At 53.1% G+C, this 22,547-nt stretch overlaps 1 protein-coding gene and 1 long non-coding RNA gene across 8 annotated transcripts in view; both read right to left on the bottom strand.

The window, feature by feature from the left end:
- MPRIP (myosin phosphatase Rho interacting protein) overlaps positions 1 to 22,547 on the bottom strand; it is a 72,723-nt gene that overhangs the window by 20,327 nt on the left and 29,849 nt on the right. For 3 of the 7 annotated variants that reach the window (XM_062618960.1, XM_062618963.1, XM_062618962.1), the window contains exons 4-14: positions 21,598 to 21,749; positions 18,906 to 18,990; positions 14,591 to 14,801; positions 12,866 to 13,382; positions 7,270 to 7,411; positions 6,637 to 6,753; positions 3,836 to 3,892; positions 2,972 to 3,040; positions 2,674 to 2,763; positions 2,222 to 2,331; positions 1,247 to 1,285 (exon numbers count right to left, since the gene is read on the bottom strand). In XM_062618960.1, coding sequence (XP_062474944.1) covers positions 1,247 to 1,285; positions 2,222 to 2,331; positions 2,674 to 2,763; positions 2,972 to 3,040; positions 3,836 to 3,892; positions 6,637 to 6,753; positions 7,270 to 7,411; positions 12,866 to 13,382; positions 14,591 to 14,801; positions 18,906 to 18,990; positions 21,598 to 21,749 — 1,589 coding nt within the window. The remainder of the gene's footprint in view (positions 1 to 1,246; positions 1,286 to 2,221; positions 2,332 to 2,673; positions 2,764 to 2,971; positions 3,041 to 3,835; positions 3,893 to 6,636; positions 6,754 to 7,269; positions 7,412 to 12,865; positions 13,383 to 14,590; positions 14,802 to 18,905; positions 18,991 to 21,597; positions 21,750 to 22,547) is intronic. The other 4 variants (XM_062618965.1, XM_062618966.1, XM_062618964.1 and 1 more) reach the window with 3 other exon arrangements.
- Positions 9,010 to 12,859, bottom strand: LOC134163801 (uncharacterized). The gene is made up of 2 exons (XR_009964858.1): positions 10,109 to 12,859; positions 9,010 to 9,399 (listed from the first exon to the last, which is right to left on the bottom strand). It is a non-coding gene; the product is annotated as an uncharacterized LOC134163801 (long non-coding RNA).

Genomic DNA, 22,547 nt, shown 5'->3' with positions numbered 1-22,547 from the left:
GGATCTCTGCCTTGAAATGGTATTTATAGGTCCAAATGAGAAGTTGGGGAGTTAACACACGTGGCTGTGGGAATGGTGTGTTCAAGAAGCTGCAGGCAACTGGGGGAGCTCTGGGGAGCTCACCCTCACTGAGGAACCAGTGCCACCTTCTTGCTTGTGGGTATATTATATCTGCATGGTGATCATTAGCAGAGGGTAATTAGTGTCTCTGCAGACTGCAGGGCAGTGCTGAGGGCAGGGAGCAGAGCAGCACCTGCCCCCCACCAGGGGCTGACACATGAAGCAATCTAAACAGTAATTAGGACTTGAGTAACGAGTGTGTTTGGCTCAGTGGAGACATGGCAGTGGGTTAATGAGAGACACAGCTGCAGGTGTGTACGGAGTCAGACCAGCCCTAGGGATGGGGTGAACACCAACACCATCCCAGCACAGCCAAGCACCCAGGCTAACGTCCCTCTTGCACCCCAGCCATGCTGTGCAGACATTGGCCACCTCTCCATCACGAGCCCTCTGGCAGTCTCCTTTGGCTTTCCAGCAGCCCTGCTCACAAGGTGGGTGCAGGGGTTAATGATGGGCCTGAAGCCAGGTGGGATGGGATGGGATACCCCACACCACGGCAAAGGCCTTGTGAGCAGGCACCGGTGAGCACAGCCTTGCTCCACACATGGTGCAGCCCTTCAGCCCCCAGCAACATGAGTAACCCACGTACCCCATCCAAACCAGTGCAAAACGACAGAAGTGCACCTATAATTCCCTTTTCCCCAGCTCAGGATTGTGATTCATGGTCTATTAATGCAGTGCAACAAGTTACTGCCCAACTGGTACCTGCGCTTGGACCCTCTCATGAGGGTAAACCAGCCAAACCACTTTGCATGGGCTTGGAGCAGATGCAAAGGCAGCAAGCACAGGTCTGCTGCGCTGCAGTAACCTGTTGGGCTATATCTGGCTCTTAAAAGAAAGAGAGATGCCCTCCAATTTCCTGGGTCTTCATCTTCATCTATAGTCACATCGGAAGATACCAGTGTGGGGAAATCAAGTGTCAAGACCAGGTTGCTTCTTCCCTTCTCTCTGGCTTTTATTTAAGGGAAAAAAATAATAAAGGGGGGGGGGGGGTGAAAAAAAAGAAAGAAAACTAAATGGAAACTGCAGGACTTCCCATCCGAGGTGCAGAAAAGGAGCATGCAGTGAATCACGAGATAATACAAACCACAGAACGTTAATACAGGAGAGAACACAGTTTTCCAACCTGGGCTTCAGCACGGATAGTTTCAAAGAGAAGTTTTTCCTGGGATTGCATGGAAATCAAACACACACAGGAATGAGGAGAGAGGCGGCTTCCCCGAGACCCCCCGCGAGATCCACCAGAGCTCGGGCAGGGCTGGGAAACAGTGGCCGAGTGCCAAGCGGGATGGGGAAGGAGAGGCTGGAGCATCTCCATGTCAACAGCACCGGGTGAGAAGAGCCATTCCATCAATGCAGGGACAAACCTGGCAAAAACCTGCTTGTTTCAGCTACAGTAAGGACAGGAGACGGAGTTAATGGTGTGTCCGTGTCCACGAAGCCTGCAAGAGGTGGCCCATACGAGTGTGGCTGGCACAGTTAGCTGTGAGGAGGTCAACCACCCTTTGCCCACAGCCACAAGCGCCCACAGAAGGGACTCTGTGAAGCGAGGGGGTCCCTTCCTCTGGCACTGGTGGCAGGAGGAGATGCGAGTGTTACTACAGGGGAATGAGCTCTGGAAGATCAAAAGAGGAGGGAAGATTTGGTGGCTGGAGTTTAAAACACATCCGAGCCAAACAGCTTCTAAACTGAACCCTGGGCTTGTGCTGCTGTGACCCGTGAAGGGGATGGGCAGCTCGTGCTGAACAGTAGCCAGAGGAAAGGGGGAACCCTTTCACACAACTGAATCCAAGTGGTTTCACAATACCTGGTAGGAATCCAGAGGAGCCTTGATATAGGAACAGTATTGCATATTCCTACGCACAAATTAAAGCCACATTTTCAACCCTCTTTGAAACGTGCACGCGTTAAAAGAGTAACTCAGCATATCAGCATCCCCACAAAGCGTATCCAAAATAAGCCCAGAGAGAGGGATGTGAGAAAGAGCCGCAGCTTCCAGGAACGGACAGGCTCAGAAAGAGGAGAGAAAAGGGATAAGGGAAGAGTTATTCCTGCGCAGCAAACCAGACAACTGCAGGGGCTGCTAAACTCCCCCCTTTACCTTGTTACATCTGGAGCAGTGGTGGGGCGAACGTGCTTCATGATGGTCTGGATCCAGTTGCGGCGAATGCCTGTCGTCATGGCAGAGAGGGTGAACTCCCCTTCCTTTGTCTAGGGAGGGAGGAGGACGGGCTCAGAGCAGCTGATGGCACCCATCAGGATCATCCCATACACCCCAATACCACCCTGCACCCAGCCCCAAGCACCCAGTGCTGGGGCACTGCTGCCTGGCTGCGTGGAGGTCGCATCCAGCCCCTCCATCCCTGAGCGTGCTCACAGTGGGAATTAGGCCATAAACCCCTGGAGCATTTTGGGGGTGCTGGGTGGCCTCTCTTATGTGCCTGGGGACATGTTTCCTTTGCCACAGATGAGCATCCCCAAGCAGCAACACAGCATAAGCGGCCCCATTGGCTGTCCCATAGCCAGACTTCCTCCTTCCCGTGTTTTCCTTACATGGATCTGGAAGCCGTAGTTTCGCTGAACCGGGTACTCAGTAACATCATAGCACGTGGATAAATCGATTTCTCCATCCAGGTCAGCTGCCTGGAGAGGGAAGAGGTGAAATAAGACGCTATGCTTTACAACCCCAAAGTGTGGTGGGCTCACAGGGAGCAGGGTCCTTGAGAAGCACAAAGCTCTCAAGAGTGATGCTCAAGGACCTCAGCATTTGGGAAGACAACCTGTCTGGGGCTGGTTTGGGAGCACCTGGGTGCAGAGCAATGGGTTGAATACTGATGGAGAACACACTTACCTCCTCAGCCACTGAATCTCGGTAGTATCTCAGGCTCTGGTCGGTCAGCACAAACCAGTGCTTCTTCCACTAGGAAACAACCAAGACGGAGCAGTTACACTCCTGCTCCTTCCCCACCAGCAAAGCCCAGGCATCTTGTCACAGTCACCCAGCACAGACACCCTCATTTCCCCTCAACAGGATGAACGGGAGGAAGGGAAGGGGATTGCTAACAGCCAGCAAACCCATGCTGGCATCAGTGCCCGCCTCTAAGGCTGTGATAGAGCAGCGCATCTTGCATCCCTCTGGGAATGGACAGGAGGAAGGCAGCAGTGGCTGCTCCCCTCAGAGCCAGCTCAGAGACATTTATATATTCCTTGGCCTTGCCATTTCCCCAGTGCTCTGAAGGCCTTATCTGAGCCATTACTGACGCCAAAGGGGTTGCTGGGTCACAAGGGAGCCGGCTGCTCCTGGTCTCATGACTAATAGAGAATGGGAACACTAAACCGGTCCTGCTATCCAAGCTGCCCCAGCTCCCCAGGACATGATATCCCACTGTGGGTCTCTGAAACGTCCCCAGGACAGAGAACCAGATACTCCTGCTCCAAGACAAACACCACTTGCATAGGGCTTGCACACAACCACTGCTGCCTGGCTCCAGCATTGTACAAATTCCCTGTCACTGCTCTGCACCTGCAACTGGTTTCTCCCATCTGGAGCATGGCCCAATACTCACCCACCCTGCAAGGACACTGGAGCTTTGTCAGTGCCAAGAGCAGCCCCATGTGCAGCCAGGACATCCCAGTGAGCACTGGCTGCTAGAAATCAGGACTGACAATGGCACCAAAGGATCGATGTGAAGGGCAAAGCTTCTCCCAGACTCACCTGCCCATCCTCATACTGCTTTGTCAACCAGCCCTTCTTGAAGTTCAGGAGGTCAGGCTGCAAGAAAGGAGAAGGGGGATCAGAGGGGAGGGCAAAAGCATCTGCACTCAGAAGCAACAGCAATAAAAGAGGGCAGTAACAGTTAAAGTCAGAGAACCATAGAATAGTTTGCGTTGGAAGGGACCTTTTTAAAGGTCAACTAGTCCAAACTGGATCGTTATACTGTGTGGTGGCTAAATGTCTGCTCCCAGAAGGAACAAAGACTTGCTGTACGGTTTATTCAGGCTGTTCTCTTCCTAGCACTCCCCTTGGCAATTTCCTACTGCTACACCAGCGTTACAGAGGAAGGAGCAGCAAGGAATTAGCAAGACTGCAGGCAGTTCTGTTCCTCTATTATATATTACGAAAGAAAAACAGTGTGCTGTGGATGCAAGGCTGCAGGGTTCAAAGCAAGGCTGGAAATCCAGGGGATCCAAGCACTGCATCACCCACATGAGACCTGCTCTTTACTCCAAAGAGGATGCATTGGGATGTTGAAGCCCTGAGCAAAGCAACCAAGGCAGCGTGGGATAACCCCTGCCAGCCCTCACTCCCAGCCCTGCCCATGTGCAGGGAAGGATGTGGTGGAAATGCTTTCACTCCCTCGAGGCTGAGCTCTTCCAGCTGCTCCATGTGCTGCAGAGTGGAGGAGGAAAGGACAGCAGCGTGTGAAATGCAGCTGTAGTGCCTGAGACAGGGTACAGCAATGGGATCAATGGAAAACTGGGGTCTGGAAGGCTGTTCAATCAAACCGATGCTGTGAAGCACACATATTCGGGTGCTCCCATCGTGGTGGGTACCCAGCCTCATTCCACAAAAACACAGGGGGAAGTAAATGCCATGCTGCCCTTCATGAATGCATGTGGAACAGGATGAGGGAACAGGCAGACACCAGCTGGAGCAGCCCTGGCTGGGATGTGGCTGCAGGCAATAAACCCACCGAGGCCTGCCAGGACCTGCTGATTAGGCAGCAATAAGCCATGGACAAACTGCAGAGAATATTGCATTGGCCATGACTACATCCATCTCTGAAGCAGGCTGAAAGCTGGGTATCCTGATCTCAGCCCTAACTGATCCTGAAAGCAACACCACCACTTCTCTGCCGAAGTGCAAGTGGGATCATGCTCTTAAGGTCTGGATCCTGTTGAAGCCCCTCCTTGTACTATAGGAGAGCATCAAGAAAAGAATCTATATTTGGATCAAGGATAACTGGCTCCCAGCTATGCACTTTGAGGAGACGGAAAACAGAAGGACTCCAAGAGTTAGTTTTCACCTGTTTTTTATCAACTGGGAATAAACAGAATCTTCTGGAAAAGCAGATAAACCTCTCCTCAGCAGCATTCTTACTCACCTCTTAGTTTCCCTAAGATTTAAGCCAAGCTGTAGAAGCAGGCAGAGAGGAGCGATGCTGCTAAGCAGTGTATGCATGTTTCAGAGCAGGCTGCAGTGAGATACTACAGAAACACCAGGAACAGAAGGTTTCTCCTGTAGGTCCTGCTCCATATGGAAATCCCTTTGCTTTCCTCTCCTCAGGCAGCCAGGAGAGCACAGACTGTGCCAGAAGCTGCAAAGCTGCTCCAGCATGAAATGTCTGGGACCAGCTGCCACTGAAGGGTGTAGACTTCAGAAACCAAACTCAGATGAAGCACTTGATGGAAGAGATACCCAATGCAGCAAAGCCCCAGCTCTGCTGAACTCACAGAGCCTAACAAGGGATGAACTCTCCCTTGGCTTTTATCCTGATGGATAACCTGATCTGACACAGTGAACTTAATGGGTAGGGGAGAGAGAGGGTTGCAAGGCAAGCAGGCATGCAGGTTTTTATGTTCCTACTTTGTTAGCAGGAGTGGCACAATAAAGGTGTATTTAATGCAAGGAAATGGTTTTCTTCCCACTGACTTCCTTGCCTTCACTGGATGCTGTGCATTTCCACTTCATGCGCACTTCTTGCACCTTTCTGTTACCACCAAGAAGTTACAATCACTCTTACGGCTGTGTTAAGTCCACATGAGGACTCAGCCACTGCATTTTCTGCAAGTCCTTGAATGGAAGTCGCCCATCCACAAAAAATGCAGCTTGTATTTACAGTGGCTCTGTAATCTCTGTGAGAGATTAGCAAGTGTATTTATTCTGTTCCGACAGAAGGGTGGTGAGCGAGAGAAAAGCATTCTGTGTTTGCTCTGTACTGTTTGCCTTCAGGTCTGGTGAGCATCTGAAATATGCAAAGGGAGGAAAGCTCAGGAGGGACGTCTGGCCCTTCCTCACAGCCTTCATCCCGCTCACACTCACCTGCAACTGCACAAACATCAAGGTAGTGGCATTAGAAAACTGAGCCACGTGTTACCTCTGTCTGAAGATGCATCAGTCATGACCCAGAGACAGCACAGGGCAAAGAGGAGCTCTGGCTGGCGACCCCAGCACCTCAGGGGTGACCTACAGCATCAGTGTCTAACACATCGAGCAAAGCACTGAGGACATGGGGTATTCCAGGGAAAAATAACAACCAAAATGGCTGATTTCCAAGATGCTACTGTACGTGAAGGAAAAGGACTCCTTTTTAAACAGTAGATGGAAAAAAGTAAGAAGTGCAGCTCTCTCCAGCTGAGCCCCTATGACTCTCACTGAAACCTGCTCCAAATCTGCGTGCATCCTACATCCTAGTTATGAGGAAAGCAGCAGACAGCCCAGTTTTCACCGGACCTGCCTGGGAAGGGCCTCTCACATCCTCCCCCAGGGCAGAGGACACAGCCCTGCTGTCTCACCGTCATAGAGGACTCCGTGGACCTTCTGTCCAGTGACTTTGCCCGACGGTGCGGGGACAGAGGAGAGGCAGACACGTCCAGGATGGAGCCCACAGCTGCAGCTTCACAAGTGAAGTCCTGTGTGAACAGCGTTAGCCCAGATCAGTGCAGGAACTAGGACAGAGTCCTGCTCTCTTGGCTCATGGCATAAAAATCCCTGTTATCTAAGGGGCATCTCAGGCTCAGAACAAGTGTCATTGCACTGGCGACACATTTTTGTCCTCTCAGGTGTTAATGTGTTCCCAATATATCCAAGTGTATCTGGGACTCTCAAAACTCCCCATTTCTTTTGTTACCTCGCCCCATCCTGCTGTGTCCTGCCATGGCAGATCTGAAGTTTCCCTGTTTCTATTTCGGAGGAAGGAGAAAAGACAGCCTGGTTTTCCACCACCCTCCAGCTGGGCCATGGGAGCAGAGCAGCGAGCAGCAAACCTGCATAGACTGAGCACACAGAGTGGTCCGGCTCCTGTATGAGCCTGCCTGTGATCCAGTTCCCCTCTCCACCCAGGGACAAACCCTGTATAACTAAACCTATAGCTAAACCTGCCAGATCCCATCTCCCAAACCCCACAAGACTTGGGATGAGCAGCTTACCCTTTTCCGTGGGAAAACCCTCTTCTCGCTCCTGCCCTGCCGCGTCTCGCTGGAAAGGGCGGCACCGCCCGACACGTTCGTTTCCATGTGCTCTGCGTTCTCAATATCTAGTGCCTCAAACTTCTCAATTACCTGGGATCTCCTGGAAAACAGACAGGACAAGGGAAACCAGAGCCGGTTTAAATCCCGGAACTGAGCTGAGCTGTACAACCCCACAAGTGCTTGACCCAGTGCTCACGGACACCGCGCTTCTGGTCCCCGTTTCTCTGCATGCCCCAGCGTGCACAAATCCAGGGGAAACCACCCCAATCTGACAATGCATCATTGAAAGTGGGGACAAAACCTCCCTCGTATCCTCTTAAATCCCTAGAAACCCCTTGCAAAACCAGCAATAGCTTTTTACGTGTATATTTTACAGCCCTTTGAGAGGCTGGGATTGAGCTTTGGCTCAAGCTTTGTCTTTGCCCTCCAGTCCTGCAGCTATCAACAGCCCTCCCCAGACCACAGAGCAGAGACACATCAGACCCAGCTGGGGTGCAGAGGCAATGGGTGCCTGTGGGTCACCCTGTGTGTTCACTGCAATAGACAGCCTGTAAAAACAGCCCCACACAGGTAACACCCAAAGGGCTCCACTGGGAAAGGGGTGTCCATAGGTGCCTCTGGACAACAGGTCTGCCTTGCAGGTTGGACCAGCTGAAGAGGCATGAGATGAGGAGCACCCTGCACAGGCACACTAGGGCATCCCCTGTAAAACCATAGAGCTCAACCCTCCTCTCAAACTGGTCTGCAAATCCAGTATGGACAGCAGGGAGCACTGCTTGGGATCTCAGATACCGCCCTGGTGACCCACTGCACTGTGGCACTTATGTCTCTGAGGATGGAGGAGAACTACGAAGAAATGTGGACAGAACAGGAGCCAACCCCAGACCAAACCCAAATGGGATGCTCCTAGGAAAGAGCCTTGCAGGTGGAATTAAAGCACCATTTCAGCATAAAAAGCTGCTTGCTGACCCACAGGAAATAGTGGAGTTTTCAAAGGACCTACTGGGTGTCTTAGGTCTGCATGCCCAGGTCTCTCTATCAACCTCAGGTCTTTGACCACAACATGGGAACATGAAGCAATAACCCACCACCACCACCTCACATGCCAGCTGAGCTCCAAGCTGTGGGGTTTAAAGCTCAGTTTTGAACCTCCCCAAAAGCTCAGTCCAGGTGGGTTCCGGACACAAAACCTGGACCCACTTGTGCCGCATCTCAAATCAGGGCTGATTGCTCTGTGTAAACCTCTAATGTGCAAGAAAACCACACTGGCAACCACATGAGGGGAAACAGGTTGTCAAAAATAACATTTTTCACACTTCCCAGAGAAAGAACAGCAGATTCAGGGCTCAAAACCCATGAAGCATTCAGTTTTTAACCAATATTTGCACCAAATTCCATCAATGAAATCAACAATCTGAGCACATCACATCCCCCAGGGGGCTGGGGCCCTCCACTGCTCTCAGAGCCAGGCTGCCAGGACTGGGTGCTGAAGCCCACAGCCAAAGAGGAAGGGACAAAATCGGTTATGGGAGACTTTGCTTTGTAAATCCAAACACCTCTATAACGTTTACATGGGACATCTTCTCAGCTCCTGCTGCCTCCCAGTTTGCAGAGTGCGAGCGGGCAGATCCCAGGCTTGCACAGAGCTCCCAATCCCACTGGGATGTTCTGCTCATGAGATGCACATTCACATAAGCCAGTCTATGAAGCATAAATCCACATCCTCCATCCACCAACAAATGGGGAACTGCTTTAGGAACACAGTATTTGAACCTTTTTCACACTGGCCCAGCCTTCTCTGAGTTTCAGTTTAGGAGGGAGTAAGAGCTCCACGAATTAACATTGTCTGTGCCCTATTTAGGTGAAGGCCTGAAGAAAACCAAAATCAGGAGGAAAATAAAACCAAACCAAACCAACCAAATAAAACCATAAAACAAAATCAAAAGCAGGTTGATTTCTCATGAAAGGGGCTGCACCACCAGGTTGTTCTACGGCTTGAGATTGAGATGAGATGGTAGCGAAGCAGGCGAAGTAAAGGTGGACACGTCACACAGCAACACAGCAGGAGAAGGTGGAGAGCAACAAGACCTGGAAGAAAATAAGGCTGGAAAATGAATGAACAGAAGAGGAAATTATATCTCTGCATCTACATATAAAACAAAATGAAAATCATTCCAGTAATTCGTCATTAAAAAAAGGGAGGAGGAAAAAAATAAATCACTGCAATCAAATCACAGGCCCAAGGGTTAATATCATCCGGATTACAGGAAAGAATCGTCTTTTATTTCCCATTAGCTCATTTCAGAGAGGTTACTGCTAGAGATCCTGAAGGAATGGGGAGGGGAAGGGCTGTCCTCTCCTCCCCATCACAAGGGGAGAGCTGCTCCCTCCCAACAGCAGCTCTGTGTTGCCAAACCAAGGCCGCGGGCAGGTACCAAGAAGCGTTTGAAAAGCTGTGGTGCCATTCAGTGCTTTCTCAACTACAAAGCTCATCCCAAGTGGTTCCTCGGCCATGCAGGCTGTTCATCTTTCCCAGGCCATTAAACCTGAGCTGCAGATCTGGGCTGTGAGGTGGAGGGGGGTGTGGGGTGGGAAGAAAAGCTATAAAGACCAGCACGAGCTATCGTTCAAGTGATTTTCTTTGATTGGAAGAAAAGGGCTTGTTTTTATTGGATTCATTCATTATTGAGCAGCAAGAAAGACAGCAAGTGTCAGGGAAAGGAAGAGCAATTTTCCCCAAAGGCCCACAAAAATGAAGAAGCTAGTTTTACAAGGAAAAAAAAATAGATATATATACTTGGGAAAGCAGGCGCTCCTCTATGGGTAAAAGCAGCATTCAGAGCAGAGCCTGCCACATCCAGAAGCTCCAGAGAAGGGATTTGAGAAAGGAAAGTCTTTTAAGCGATTTCAGGCAGCTCTTTATCAAGGCTAGAAATAGACCCTCAGCCCCCTGACCATGCTCCTACAGCAGATCCAGCAGATGCCACAGTGGACTCTTGCCAGCATGAGCAGAACACGGGGTCAACCAGGAAAACGCACAGGCTTAGAGGCTGCATCCCTGAAAGCGTGCAAGAAAAGCCAAGTTTGCCAACCAAGAAATCCCAACGCTTCCCAGGAAGCTCCATGAGGAAAGGGCTCCAGGTCTTTGCACCCCAAGGACTCCCCACCTGATGGTGGTCTCCTTCCCACCCTTCTGAGATGTGCCAGGATTTATCCCTGCGGCTGCAAAGTCCCACTGGGATACAGGGACCAATTGGCTGGGGACATCCCTGAAGCTCTCTGTGCCAAAAGGCTTCAAGATTCATCCACGAGGTTTCCCAAGAGCTGCCCCTGCTCTTTCTCCCTAGGGATGGGTGCGAGATGGGAATGTGGAGGCACGGCAGCCCCGTCCTGCCACGTGCCAGCAGAGGGAACTCGCACTCTGCCGCTGTGCCAAAATCCTGGAGATGATCTCCTGCTTCCAGATTCCTGGCTCTGAGTGGCTGCGAGCTCAGACGGGGCGTGGAGGCAGCCTCAGGTATAAGTGGTCAACATGGAAAACTTCCATCCCAATCCTGGATTTAAGCCACATCGTTATCTCTTACTGTAAGGGAACGGGACAAGAAGCCTTGGAAACGGCTTTATCTGGAGCTTAAGCCTGCAGGTGTGCCACGGGGTACCCATCCATAGCTCTGACACTCGCACTGATTTATGGTGGGTAAACAAAGGAAAAAGGGGAGGAAGAACCAAAAACGCCACCAGAATCAAAGCAAGTTCATTTGGCTGCACTGAGGGATGAAAGGCAGATCTGAAGCATGCCTGGCTGGCGCCTATGGGGTTGGCATAAGGGCAAGTGACTTCAGGCAAGTGTTTCTGATTGTGTTAGTGGGTTATTGAGAAGGATGATGAGAAACTCCAAGGGAAAAGCTGACCCCAACAGCATGGAAGTGAGTTATTGTATTTGCTCAACCTCAAAGAGCACAGCCTGAGCTTGGAGGAATAAAGTGAGAGGGATACGTGGACTAAGTCAACTCCAATTCAAGAAGCAGCCAAGCCAAGCTGAGCAGGGTGCTGGTGAATGGTCATGCTCTGGCATGGTGCTGGACCTGCTCTCTGCCATCATTCCCCTCCCAAACACTGGTCAAAGCTCAGCCCCATGGGCTGCAAGACCTGCAGGGCCTGCTCCTCTCCCTATACCCACCCTGCTCTGATAAAAGGCCCTACTGATAAAGCACTAAAAAGCTGATAACAGGTCCAGGAACCCAGCTGGGCTGGGAAAACAGACTTTCCTTGGGAAAAGGCACCCACCAGGAGGCACTGAATGGGGCTGACATTAAAAAAGGACAGTCTATGCCAGCAGCATCCTCTCCTAGGCCTATTATCTGCCTGTAAATCCATTCCTCCCTGCCCTTGGCTGGTACATCCCAGCTCCATGCTGGATCCCAGTGCTGCAGCATACCCCAGGGCTGGAGCAAGGACTTAAGGAACACGCTGTCCTCTCACACTGGGACAGGTGCTGGCCAGGGCGTCCTGTGCAAGCAAACCCATGCTCTCAGACCCACACCTGAGCCAACACACTGCACAGCCAGCAAACCAGCAGTCACTAGCCTTCTCTCAGCCCTGCCTCCAGCCAAAGTGGCCAAGTGACCCGTGTGGCATCCTTCTCCATCCTGGGGAAAGCCTAATTCATGAGGCAGAGAAAGCCAAACCTGTGTTTGGTTCCTTTATTCCCAATCCAGCACTCGCTGTGCACACTGCTAGGGCTGGGCTGGGTTTGGGATCCTCCTGCTGACTGGCACAAAGTTGTGCCATACTTCCCAGACCCACTTCCAGCTCTCGGAAGGCAGGCTGGAAAACAATCCTTTAGGGGCTGGGAAGAAACAGGGGAGAAGAGCCTGCTGAAACCGTGCGAGAGAGAACATGCCCGGAGGAAAACCAGGGCAAAGGAATCAGACTGGCAGGCGGCCCTCTCGCCCGGGGCCCGTCTCCTGGTTTGCTCTGCTGCCCTCCCTGCACAAATCCATCTCTCCCAGGGCAAGACGAGCCTGTCCCTCGCCCGGAGAGCATGCAACATGCCAGAGCGTGGAGCAGGCGTGTGTGGGGATGCTCTCCTTCCCTGTCCTCCTCCACACTAAGCTGTTCTGCAGCCCTGCTTTGGCACTGCACCCGCCTCTCCTCTCCCAGATTAATGCCCTGACATTCTGCAACCTCTCTCAGCTCATTAGGCAGTTGCATAAGGCACCTGGCACTAACACCATTTAGAGAGCTAACCTAGTTAATGGTGCCAGCTGCCAGCGTGTGCCGTGCTGGGGAGGGGACAAGGAAGGGTGGGCTTGTTTGCAAATACAGCCACTGAGCATCACCCACCTCAGCCAAGCACCCTCAGAGCAGCCAGGCAGGGCAATACCTGCCTGTTGGCACTACGAAGGACATCCCACCGCCTACTCGGTGTGGATGAGCATCCTTAAACCCAGAAGCACTGAATACAAAGGGATTCCATCCAGGGCTGCAGCAGGGATGCAGCCTCGCTGCTGTCGCAAGCATGCAAAGAGGAGTTTAGCCACTCATCCCTTACCTTCTCTCATTGCCAAATAGCCGGGCCACTTCTTCTCTCCCAGGGCTACGGGCCCGGGTTCTCCGCTCTAGCCTCTTCCTCTCCACCTGGAAGGCCTCCCGATTACTGATCCTAATGGCCTTGGGAACGTCGGCCAGGGTGGTGTACTGCCGGCTGGCTTTAAAAGAAAGGGGACGCCCCGATTTTTCAGCTCCCCTTCCTACATCTCTGCTGCCGGAGTCCTTGTGCGTGGGGCAAGTGCTCTTCGAATCCAAGGAGTTCAGAGAGAAGCTGTGACTCATTCGGTCGCCTGCTCGGGTACCTGGGGAAGGAAAGGGCTGGGCATGCTCCTGTGAGGGCGATTTGGGATAACTGTACCTGTTGTTCGGGGTGCTGGGGCTGGGGGGGCTCGGTGGGGGCGGCAGCTGCTGCTCTTCCAGCTTCGAGTCTTGCTTGGTCTTCTCCAAGGAAAAGTATCCGCTCTCGACACGAGTTTTCCGCCCGCAGTCTATCCGCTCTCCGTTCATGCAGCTCTCATCTAAAGGACACAGAAGGCATCGAGCTCACTTTCAAGTCCAACTTGGCTCCAAGTTGGATTCTGCTTTTAAAATCACCCTCATTCCACCCAGGACAGGGACAGGAAATGAGAGCCCCAGCCCCAAGCTGTGCCACCTCTTGCACTCTTGGCTTTTCCACCCTCACCACCCTTCATGCCCATGGTGGTGGTGGGATGGTCTGGCAGGGAACCGGGGATGCAGGTCCAGCTGTTGGGTTGGGCTTGCACAGATGAATCACAGATGATTTGGGTTGGAAGGGACCTTAAAGCTCATCCAGTTCCAACCCCCTTCCATGGGCAGGGATGCCTTCCACTAGACCAGGTTGCTCAAAGCTCCATCCAACCTGGCCTTAAACACTTCCAGGTGTGCGGCCCAATTTCTTTGGGCAAGCTGTTCCAGTGTCTCACCACCCTCATAGTAAAGAATTTCTTCCCAGTATCTAATCTAAACCTACCTTCTTTCAGTTTAAAACCATTCCCCATTGTCCTATCACTACACAACCTAAACCTTCAAACCAAGAAATGGAAGGCTGCAATCACAGCTCTGCACTGATTTCCATCCCTGTCCTTCCCAGCCTGGCATCAACCACAGCTCTATGGGCACAAGGCAATGGACACCTCAATCTTGGCAGCCGGGAGCAGGTGGGAAGCATCCCCCACCCAAGCAGGCAGACAAAGGAAACATTCCCAGCCCATGGGACCTGTCCCCAGCCCCTGCTGTTCCAGGGAGAACAATGTCAAGGCCTCGGTACCTTCCAGGGACTCATCTGGGAGACCAGATGTAAACAGGGCCCTGGAGGAGGAAGCGACACATAGAGTTTGGCAGCCGCAGCAGCCAGGCCCAGGCTAGGATGTGGAGGGGCTAGAAAAGGCATTTTCCCCCTTCATTTTGCCCCCAGCATGAGGGTAACATCACCTTTGAGGGCAAGCAGCCCCATCTCCCTGCTGGGGCGGGACTGGGCTCCACACTGTGGTTTCCAGCATGTGATGCCCATTTTTTCCTTCTTAAACTCCACCCTGTAATGCCTTGATCCGGTCCCTACACAGCAGGGATGAGGTCTGCCTCCTTCTCTTTGCTGGGATGCTCCAGGAACCAAACCCACAGAAAACTTTTCCTTCTATAGTGGTTTTCAGCCAGCTCAGCTGCTCAAACCAGGTCACAGCAGCATCACACCATCCCCATCCCTCACCTTCCTTGCTGTCCAGCACGGAATCCTTCAGGGAGCTGGCAGCCCCAGCCTGGCCTTGCACTGTGTTCTGCGCTTGGCTGATGCTGCTGCCTCCGTCTGCTTGGTCTTTACCCCTCATTTCTTCCTGCCAAAGCGTGGACTTGGTGGCAGGGACCTTCTCAGCACTGGGGATGTTGCTGCTGGTCACAGCCATCTTAGCAGGACCGGGTTCCTAAGGAGAGCAAGGAACATAGCAGAGTTAGAGGGGTTGCCCCAGCTCCACACGGGGCTGTCCCTGGAGGTATGGGTCCCACATGGCTTGGGTGCTGCCCACGATGCTCAGTCCTGTGCCATCACCACATTCCCAAAGGGAAAAGCTTGCAGATGGAAACCCTGCCTGGTGGCAGACAGGTCAGGACAGAGTGACCATCACTTTGAGACGAGAGAGCAAACATCCCTTGCCAGGGAGGGCTCCCAAACCCATCCACACTTCCCAATGCATCCAGCTGGAAACAGATCCAGAGCAAAGCCAAGCCAACAACTGCTTCAGCCAATGCTGCAGCAGCACCTGGCTTTGTTTGGGATAGGAACTGCTCCTCCCAGCATGGCACACAGGATGCTCTGGCTACCAACACGTAACTCCTTGGGAAAAGCTCATCTCGTGCTCACACAGCACTCAAGGTCCTTCACCATTGCCCTTACACTCCAGCTCTTCCCGAAAGCTGCCTGGTGCAAGCATGGGGCCCTGCACCCATATTCATGTGCAGCACCACAGACCCACAGAGAAACCGGTCTGTCAGGTCCTGACTCATGGGGAACCTGGAAATGCTCCCCTCACCTCTGCCAAGCCCCAGGTTGGGGTGACACTGCACCCTCTGTCACTGATGCAAGTGAACACAGCAATTCCTCATTACCCTCTGCACATCCCCGGTCCTCCTGCAAGCTGTTTCCCAGCCTTTCACAAACACAGACCAACATAAGGCTTGTCTCCTGGGCCCCATTTGCCAGGACTGGATTTGCTCAGTGTTATAACTAACATCACCAAACACCCCAAAAGGAATCAAGCTAAAGGATACAGGATGGAGGAGAAAATGAATTCCCTGCCTCCAGCAGCTGTGTTGTTTGTCTGTCACAGCTGGTTTGCTACAGGCCACTGATAAAACAGTAAACCAGTGCTGTTCTCCTCCTGGGTGCTTCGTTAACAGGCTGCTTGTCTGACAAAGCAAATACAACATCCCATTGAGCTTTATGCTTTAAAACAATACCCATCATCTTCACTGCTTCCCAAGGGGCTCTGGAGTCCATCAAATGATGACAGCACTTTGGTGGCCACTGCCTGGGCAGCCCAGGTTGGGTGCATGCCCCAGAAGAGGCAGCATCTTTCTCAACAGGGGCTGGCTTTGCTCTTTAGCAGATGTTTTGCTGTTGTTGTATTAAGCTCCTGCATTAGCAGATTATTTTCCTTAAAGCCACCAATAAATCAATGGCAATGGTTAATTAACCCCCCCCCCTTCAAAGACTCCGGATTGTGGGAAGTTTCCCAGCTGCTTGTTCCCTTCCCACAGAGCAGGGGGAATCCAGGAGTGCCTGAGCCAGCAAACAAGGGCTGGGGGACAGGGCTTGCAAAGAGCATCCTCTGCACTTCAGCATCTGGGGATCTCCCAGAATGGGTTCTGGCTTCGTTCACAGCCACAAGCAGCAGCAAATGACCTCAAGGCAAGCGAATTCCCCCTTGGAAATGTCACTCTGAAGGAATGCAGTGTTGGAGGTAAACGGTTCATGGGCATCCTGCTCCAGGGAACCCTCCTTGAGAACAGGCTCCGAGGTTCCCTTCGCCCTCAACCACGCTCCCATTCACTGATCAAAAGCCCAAAGCTCATCACCAGCTCAGCATATATATTCTTACATATCCCTTCCACACACCCCCATATAATTAGTTGTAGGTATGTATTGAATTAGACAGAGAGATGAGGGCCAAACAGCGGTCTATAAGCAAGCAAAGAAATTAACTCTGTGTATAAAGAGCTCCAAAGAGAAGCAGTAACCAAAATCAGCCAAACAGGCCTAAAACAGGCCTCCAGTTGCATGAAGTGTGTCTGGGCACGCTCTGCTTACCTGAGCCTGCCACACCCCTGTGCAAGCAGGGAGCAGCACCTCAAATCCCACATTTCAGCCCCAAATCCTGCAGGCAAAGGCAGCCCAGTCTCTCCTGCTGCCTGCACTGGCGTAAAGCAAAAGCTGCAAGAGAAACCTGCCCTTTTTGCCCTAAAACTGCAACTTTGCTTGTAAAGCAAAGGTGAAAATGGCTCCAGGATTGCACCAAACAATCCCTGTCCTGTGGCTGGAGTGATATTCTCAGCTTCTCCTGCATTGCTCCCACCCCACTGATGTTACAGGGCGAAGATGCAAAGTGATGGCGGGAGATGGAAATAGCCCTGATGCCCCATGAGTGCCAAGCTGCAGCCAATGAAAAGCTACATAGGAGTGAGAAAAAGCACGAATATCCATTGTTTCAATGCTTTTTTCAACTCCTAAAGGTGTCCGTCCCTCCCTGAGCAGCTCTCAGACAGGATCTGCTGCTGGATTAGCATGCTGCTGTCTTAGAAAGAAATCAGGCTTTCTCCACCAACACACAGAGAGGGAGCTGAACAGCAGCCAGCTCCAGGAGAAGCCATTTCACAGAGGGGGATCTGGTGCTGCTTTTCTCCCCAGCATCCTCTCTCCTTCCCTGGACCAGCTGCCTGCATCGGCATGGGTCAGGACACAGAAGGAAGAGGCTTTGCAGGTTGCTCTGGAGTACCCAACACAACGCAGCACTCATCTGGCCGCAGGTCCCACACAGAGGTTGGTTTTGCAAGTGAATTTGAGCCTTTTTCCAGTGCCAATGGGATGGAGAGAGTGGAAGGAGGGTAACAAGTGGGATGGAGCTTGGAGTGGATCACCCCAAGCCAAGGAGGTGATAAGGGCCACCAAGCTCCACGCTCACCCCATCCCCAAGCACCTGGGAAGCCCGTCTGCCCACAGGGAGCCAGCATCCTTCCCACAGCCGCTTCCCTTATTTGGTGCTCAGGAGCTCGGATCCTGTACAGTTTCCAAGAAGTTTCCATGGTGATGAAACGTAACCCAGAATGATGTTTTTCTGGCTCTGCGCCTCTTCTCCTTTCCACCCCGTCCCCCTCCTGAACCCAGCCTGGGTTTAGTGTTGCGCCAGGGATGGGATGAGCATCCCTGCCCTGCTCCATCAGCTTGCTGGGGTGCCCTGAACGCAGCAGCCCCCTCCATGGGGCTTGAGGATGGGCAACTCGTAACACACATTAGCTTTTAGCCACGGAGAGAGCAGGCATCTTCCTTGGAGCATCACCAGAGCCAGTGCTCGAGGGGCTGTGATGATCCCAGGAGGAGAATTCCAGCTTGATGCGCAACATAACATCATCTCCCCCCTATTTGCTTTTCCCATTGCCCAAAACCTCTTTACCCACCGGAGCAATGGAAACTTAAACACCATATCAAACCCACCATGGCCCATTTTCCACCAGGACCACCCTGAGGTCTTCACCGAAGGGCACCTTAAGACTGGGGGGGGGGCTCAGGGATGCTGTTTCCAGCCCCACGGCTCGGCTGCAGGGGCCCTCACAGCTGGTCCCCTGCAGCGGTGGGACACACACCCGGAGGTCAGGCAGCCTCAGGGACGCTGCTGTTCTCAGCCCCGGCGAGGGACCAGGGTGGCCTCGGGGTCACGTTCCCCATCTGAGGGATTCTCCCCCATTCCGGCCACGTGGGAGCCCGGCAGGAACGAGTGAGTCACGGCCAGGCCCCACTCTTTACCATTTATAGTCAAATTGAGCACGAAGCCACTGCTGAGTCCCTGGAGAGCCCGGCTCCGGCCCCCGGAGCTCCCAGCCTGGCCCTGGCCTTTAGTATTTTCCTTTCATTCCCATTATCTCCGGGGTCATCTCAAAGGGGGTAACCGGAGCCTGATGGAATTTCAGCCTGTTTCTGCCAAAACAGCCCAGGAAGGGGCAGCACCTCTCCTTGGTCCCCCATGGGGACCACACGGATTTGTGTGGGACACCCAGGATAGCACGTGTGGGGCTGGTGCCACTAAACAGCACCCAAGGGGGTAAAACGTGGCCCCGCAGCAGGCAGAAAGCAGCAGCGTGTGAGCCTGGGAAGTGATGACCAGGAACGAATCCACATCCCCATGGCTCTCATCCTCTGCACAGGCAGCATCAGCCCGCTGGACCAGTGGGTTTGGGGGGCATCTTCCCCAGCAGCAGAGTAATGCCATGGTCCTGAGAGGGAGGCAAGCAACAGATGTGTCACCTCCTGGGGTTACCTGGGGAGTTGGAGGCTCTACCTTCCTCTTCTTCTTCTGATTCTGCTTGTTTGTCCTCGGATAGACTATGAGCATCTCCAGCCACCTGCAGGCAGAGAAAGCAGAAGGTGAGGCGTGTGCTGAAGGGCAGCGCGCAGGGATGGGAGCGATGCTCACACTCCTGTAACACTGCTTCCCACAGGCCGTGGATCTCAAAGCCCACCAAGGGGGGCTCTGATCACACTGGCTGAGGGGATGCTTCCCCATCCTGCCTCGAGGGCGGGCTCCCTGCAAGCCCCAGAAACAGAGCATCCACATTTCATCCCTAATCACAGCCCTGTAGGGTTTACCACTTGGCCATAAGCACAACCTCAAGCTGGAATTGGGCACACAGAGGAGCTCTGCTTCTCAACCTGGTCAGCATGGTAAACAGTACTCAGAAATCATCCCAAGCAGCTCCTGGGGGACAATGAGGCAGGATAGGAGGGGAGGAGGGATGACCCCACGGGTGCTTTGGCTCTAACCCCGCTCACTGCAAGAGTGAGGCCACGGCCAAGGCTGATATGGGGCAGGGATTCAAGGATCCTGAGAGGGACAAAGCCTCCAGCAGGACCTTCCCCCTTCAGCGATGCCAACACCTGCACACTGCACACAAAGTGCTTTTGTCCAAGAGCAGCACGAACTTGGCATTGAGAAGCTCATGCCCTGCACAAGCTGCCTGTTTGGGGGACCCTGCTATCACAGCCTGACAACCTACCCCTGCATCTCTGAACATCACAGGGACCCATGGGCCACTGGGAAACGTACCTGCTTCAGCTGTTCCCGCTTCCCTCTCCTGTTCCCCCCACTGCACACACTGCTGCAAAGCGTTTTGGGATGACCACATCAAGTGGGGTTTGGTTAAGCAGTAAGTGCCAGAAGCACGGAATGAACGTAAACCAAACTCTCCCCCGGCTGCGGGAATCTTCCTGTCGTGCTGCAAGTGCAGATGGAACCCGCTTGGCTCCCAGTCAGAGCAGGACTCTTTGGGGATGATTAATGCTTGCAGTCAGGAGCAAATGAGCTGCTTCAAAATCCAGTGCAGGGCCAATGAGCAATAAATCAGCCCCACCTTGCTCTGCAATGCCTCTCCCTCCCGTGCAGGGAGAGCAGGACCAGCAACAACAGACTGAGCTGTGAACCAAGGTGAAGGGAAAAGAAGACAAGAGCAAGGCTTGTCAAGGGGACTGGCTGTGTTTTGGGGTATAACTATTGCGTCTGCCTTGGTTAGAGGAGAGGAGATGGCTCCCCTGTGCCACAGTTCCCCTGGCTATGAAGCTACTGCAATCCCACCACTGTAAATGGGGACAGGAGCGTGGTTGTGCTGCCAGAGGACACCAAGGCAGTGCACAGAGGGGGAATCACCTCTGTGCAGGGAAGTTTGAATACATGAAAACATGAATCTGATCAAAAGCCCAAGCTCTTGCTAGAAAAATGCCCATTTTAGCCAGTATTTACCAAAATGGGGGGAGCTGCAACCAAACAAAATGTTTGGAAATAGAAATCCTCTCAACAGAAAGCACTGACTGCTGCTGCCAGGGCTTGGGTAAGCAGAAGATGCTGTACCTCAGGAAGTTATGCCCCATCCCTGGTAGTGTTCAAGGCCAGGTTGGACAGGGCTTGGAGCAAGCTGCTCTAGTGGAAGGTGTCCCTGCCCATGGCAGGGGTTGGAACTGGATGAGCTTTAAGGTCCTTTCCAACCCAAACCACTCCATGATTCTAAGAGTGAGAAAAAGCGTGCACTTCATCCCTTCAACCTTCTGCTTCGGTTTCAAATGTCAACAAATTCTGGGAGTGAGCACTGAGCTCCAGGCATTCCACATAGGAAATGCTCACAGAAGAGCAGCAGCACCCTCGCAGTCCCATCGCTGTGTGCTTGCAGCTCAGCTCTCCCACAGCTCGGCACCGTTCAACCCAGCATATGAGTGATGGATAAGGATGTTTCTAGGTCACCATCCAACACCTGGAGTGGGGAAACCTACCACAACCTGCTCATTTTAGTGGCCTAATCAGCAGCGTTGCTGTGCAACCACATCCCAGCGGCAGGCGCTCCTGTGAGCAATGATATTTTAATCACCCTCAGAGGTCAGATGCTCCACTGGGACCAGGGGAATGGGCTGCATCCATCCCCACAGGCTCCAACCCCATTCTGGTGTTCACCCTGCAGCCAAGCTCTTCCCCTGGCCAGCAAACAGCTGCTTTCTGTTGAGGCTCAAGCTGCCACGGCCAGCCCAGGAGCACCTTGGTATCAGATGCACCCTCTGAGCATCCCACAGATACTCCAATGTATCTCAGCTTGCTCCCAGGGGTAAATGCCCCCAGGAATGTTGCTCTGCAGCAGGAAGCAGGATATTGCCCAACGGCAGACAACCAAAGTGACCTGGAAACAGTGGCCTTCATAAGTAATGAGTGACTTAGGAGCATCTTAGCTCTGGGGCCTGGCCAAGGCTCCTAGCAGAGGCTGAGCTTCCTTAAGCACTGGCTCTGAAAGGTGTCCAGCATGCTGGGAAGCCTCAGGCTCCAGCACGGCATGGCCGAGCACATGCACTAGGTATGGAGGAAGGACTTACTGTTAGGCACTGCCACAGCACCTAGTCTGGAGCAAGCTCCTACCCACCATCCTCTTCCTCCTGGCTAAGGGAAGAGCCCTGTGGTAACTTGGCCCAGCACTCACCCACTGATGATCTCCTTGTTCTCAGCCCGGATGAAGTGCTCCTTCTCCGGCGTCAGGATGCACAAGGAGAACTTCTGCCCTGTCCGGCTCTCCCCGTCCACCACATCTGTGCACTGGTTCATGTTGATGGTGCCCTGCGGGAGGGTTGTTGGCTGCGAGGGAAAGGAGAAAGGAGCAATGGTTAAGGAGGGAAGAGCAGAGGAGTGCAGAGTTGAGCCCTAAAACCTCTGCTGGTGGACACCAGGAACCTACACACCAAGATGCTCTGCCCAGCAGTATCCAAACCCAACCATGTGCACTGCTGGCACACAGACCAGCAGGCACAACCCCTGCCAGTCCAGTCCACTGCTACCAGCAAGACGCAAGACAAAGCACCAAGTGGGCAGGCTTTGAGTTTGCAGCTACGAACCATACGGGGTGGTGGGGTAGCAGCTGGGGACAAGGGGTGGCAAAGCAGCAGTGCTCCCCTGCCCTCACTGCAGGGCAGCACTATAGACAGACACACATGCCAGGTTTTTCCCCATTAAAAACAGGGAGGGACCACAGCATGGAAGGGATCTAGTTTGCCTGATGGGCTTTATAACACACTGTCACCTCCCAGCCCACTTGCTCCAAGCAGACACAGCACAGTGGGACTGGCTGTGGGCCCCCTGGGATGTGAAGGGGCCCAGAGAGGTGTCAGCACTGACAAGAGGTGACAGGGCCATCTGGAGTGGTGCTGGCTCATCCGATTACAGCGTGGAACCTGCTCCGGGTGCACAGTGCTCTGTGTCACCAGGCTCAGTGACACTGAGCTCCCCACTGCATCCTGGTGTGAACCTGCACCTGGGGCATAAATGACCAGGCAGAGGGACCCCTCTGAGTGGCCAACAGCACCAAAGGAGCATTCAAATCAGCTCATGGCCATCTCCTTACCCCACCAAAGACTCCTTGTGCCCTCCAGATAGCCA

This window comes from Pezoporus occidentalis, unplaced genomic scaffold, assembly GCF_034315485.1.
Source record: "Pezoporus occidentalis ecotype Australia unplaced genomic scaffold, CSIRO_AGI_Poc_V1 ctg208, whole genome shotgun sequence".
Taxonomy (NCBI): domain Eukaryota; kingdom Metazoa; phylum Chordata; class Aves; order Psittaciformes; family Psittacidae; genus Pezoporus; species Pezoporus occidentalis.
The sequence above is the reverse complement of the archived record's forward strand: the minus strand, read 5'-3'. Positions and strand labels throughout refer to the sequence as shown.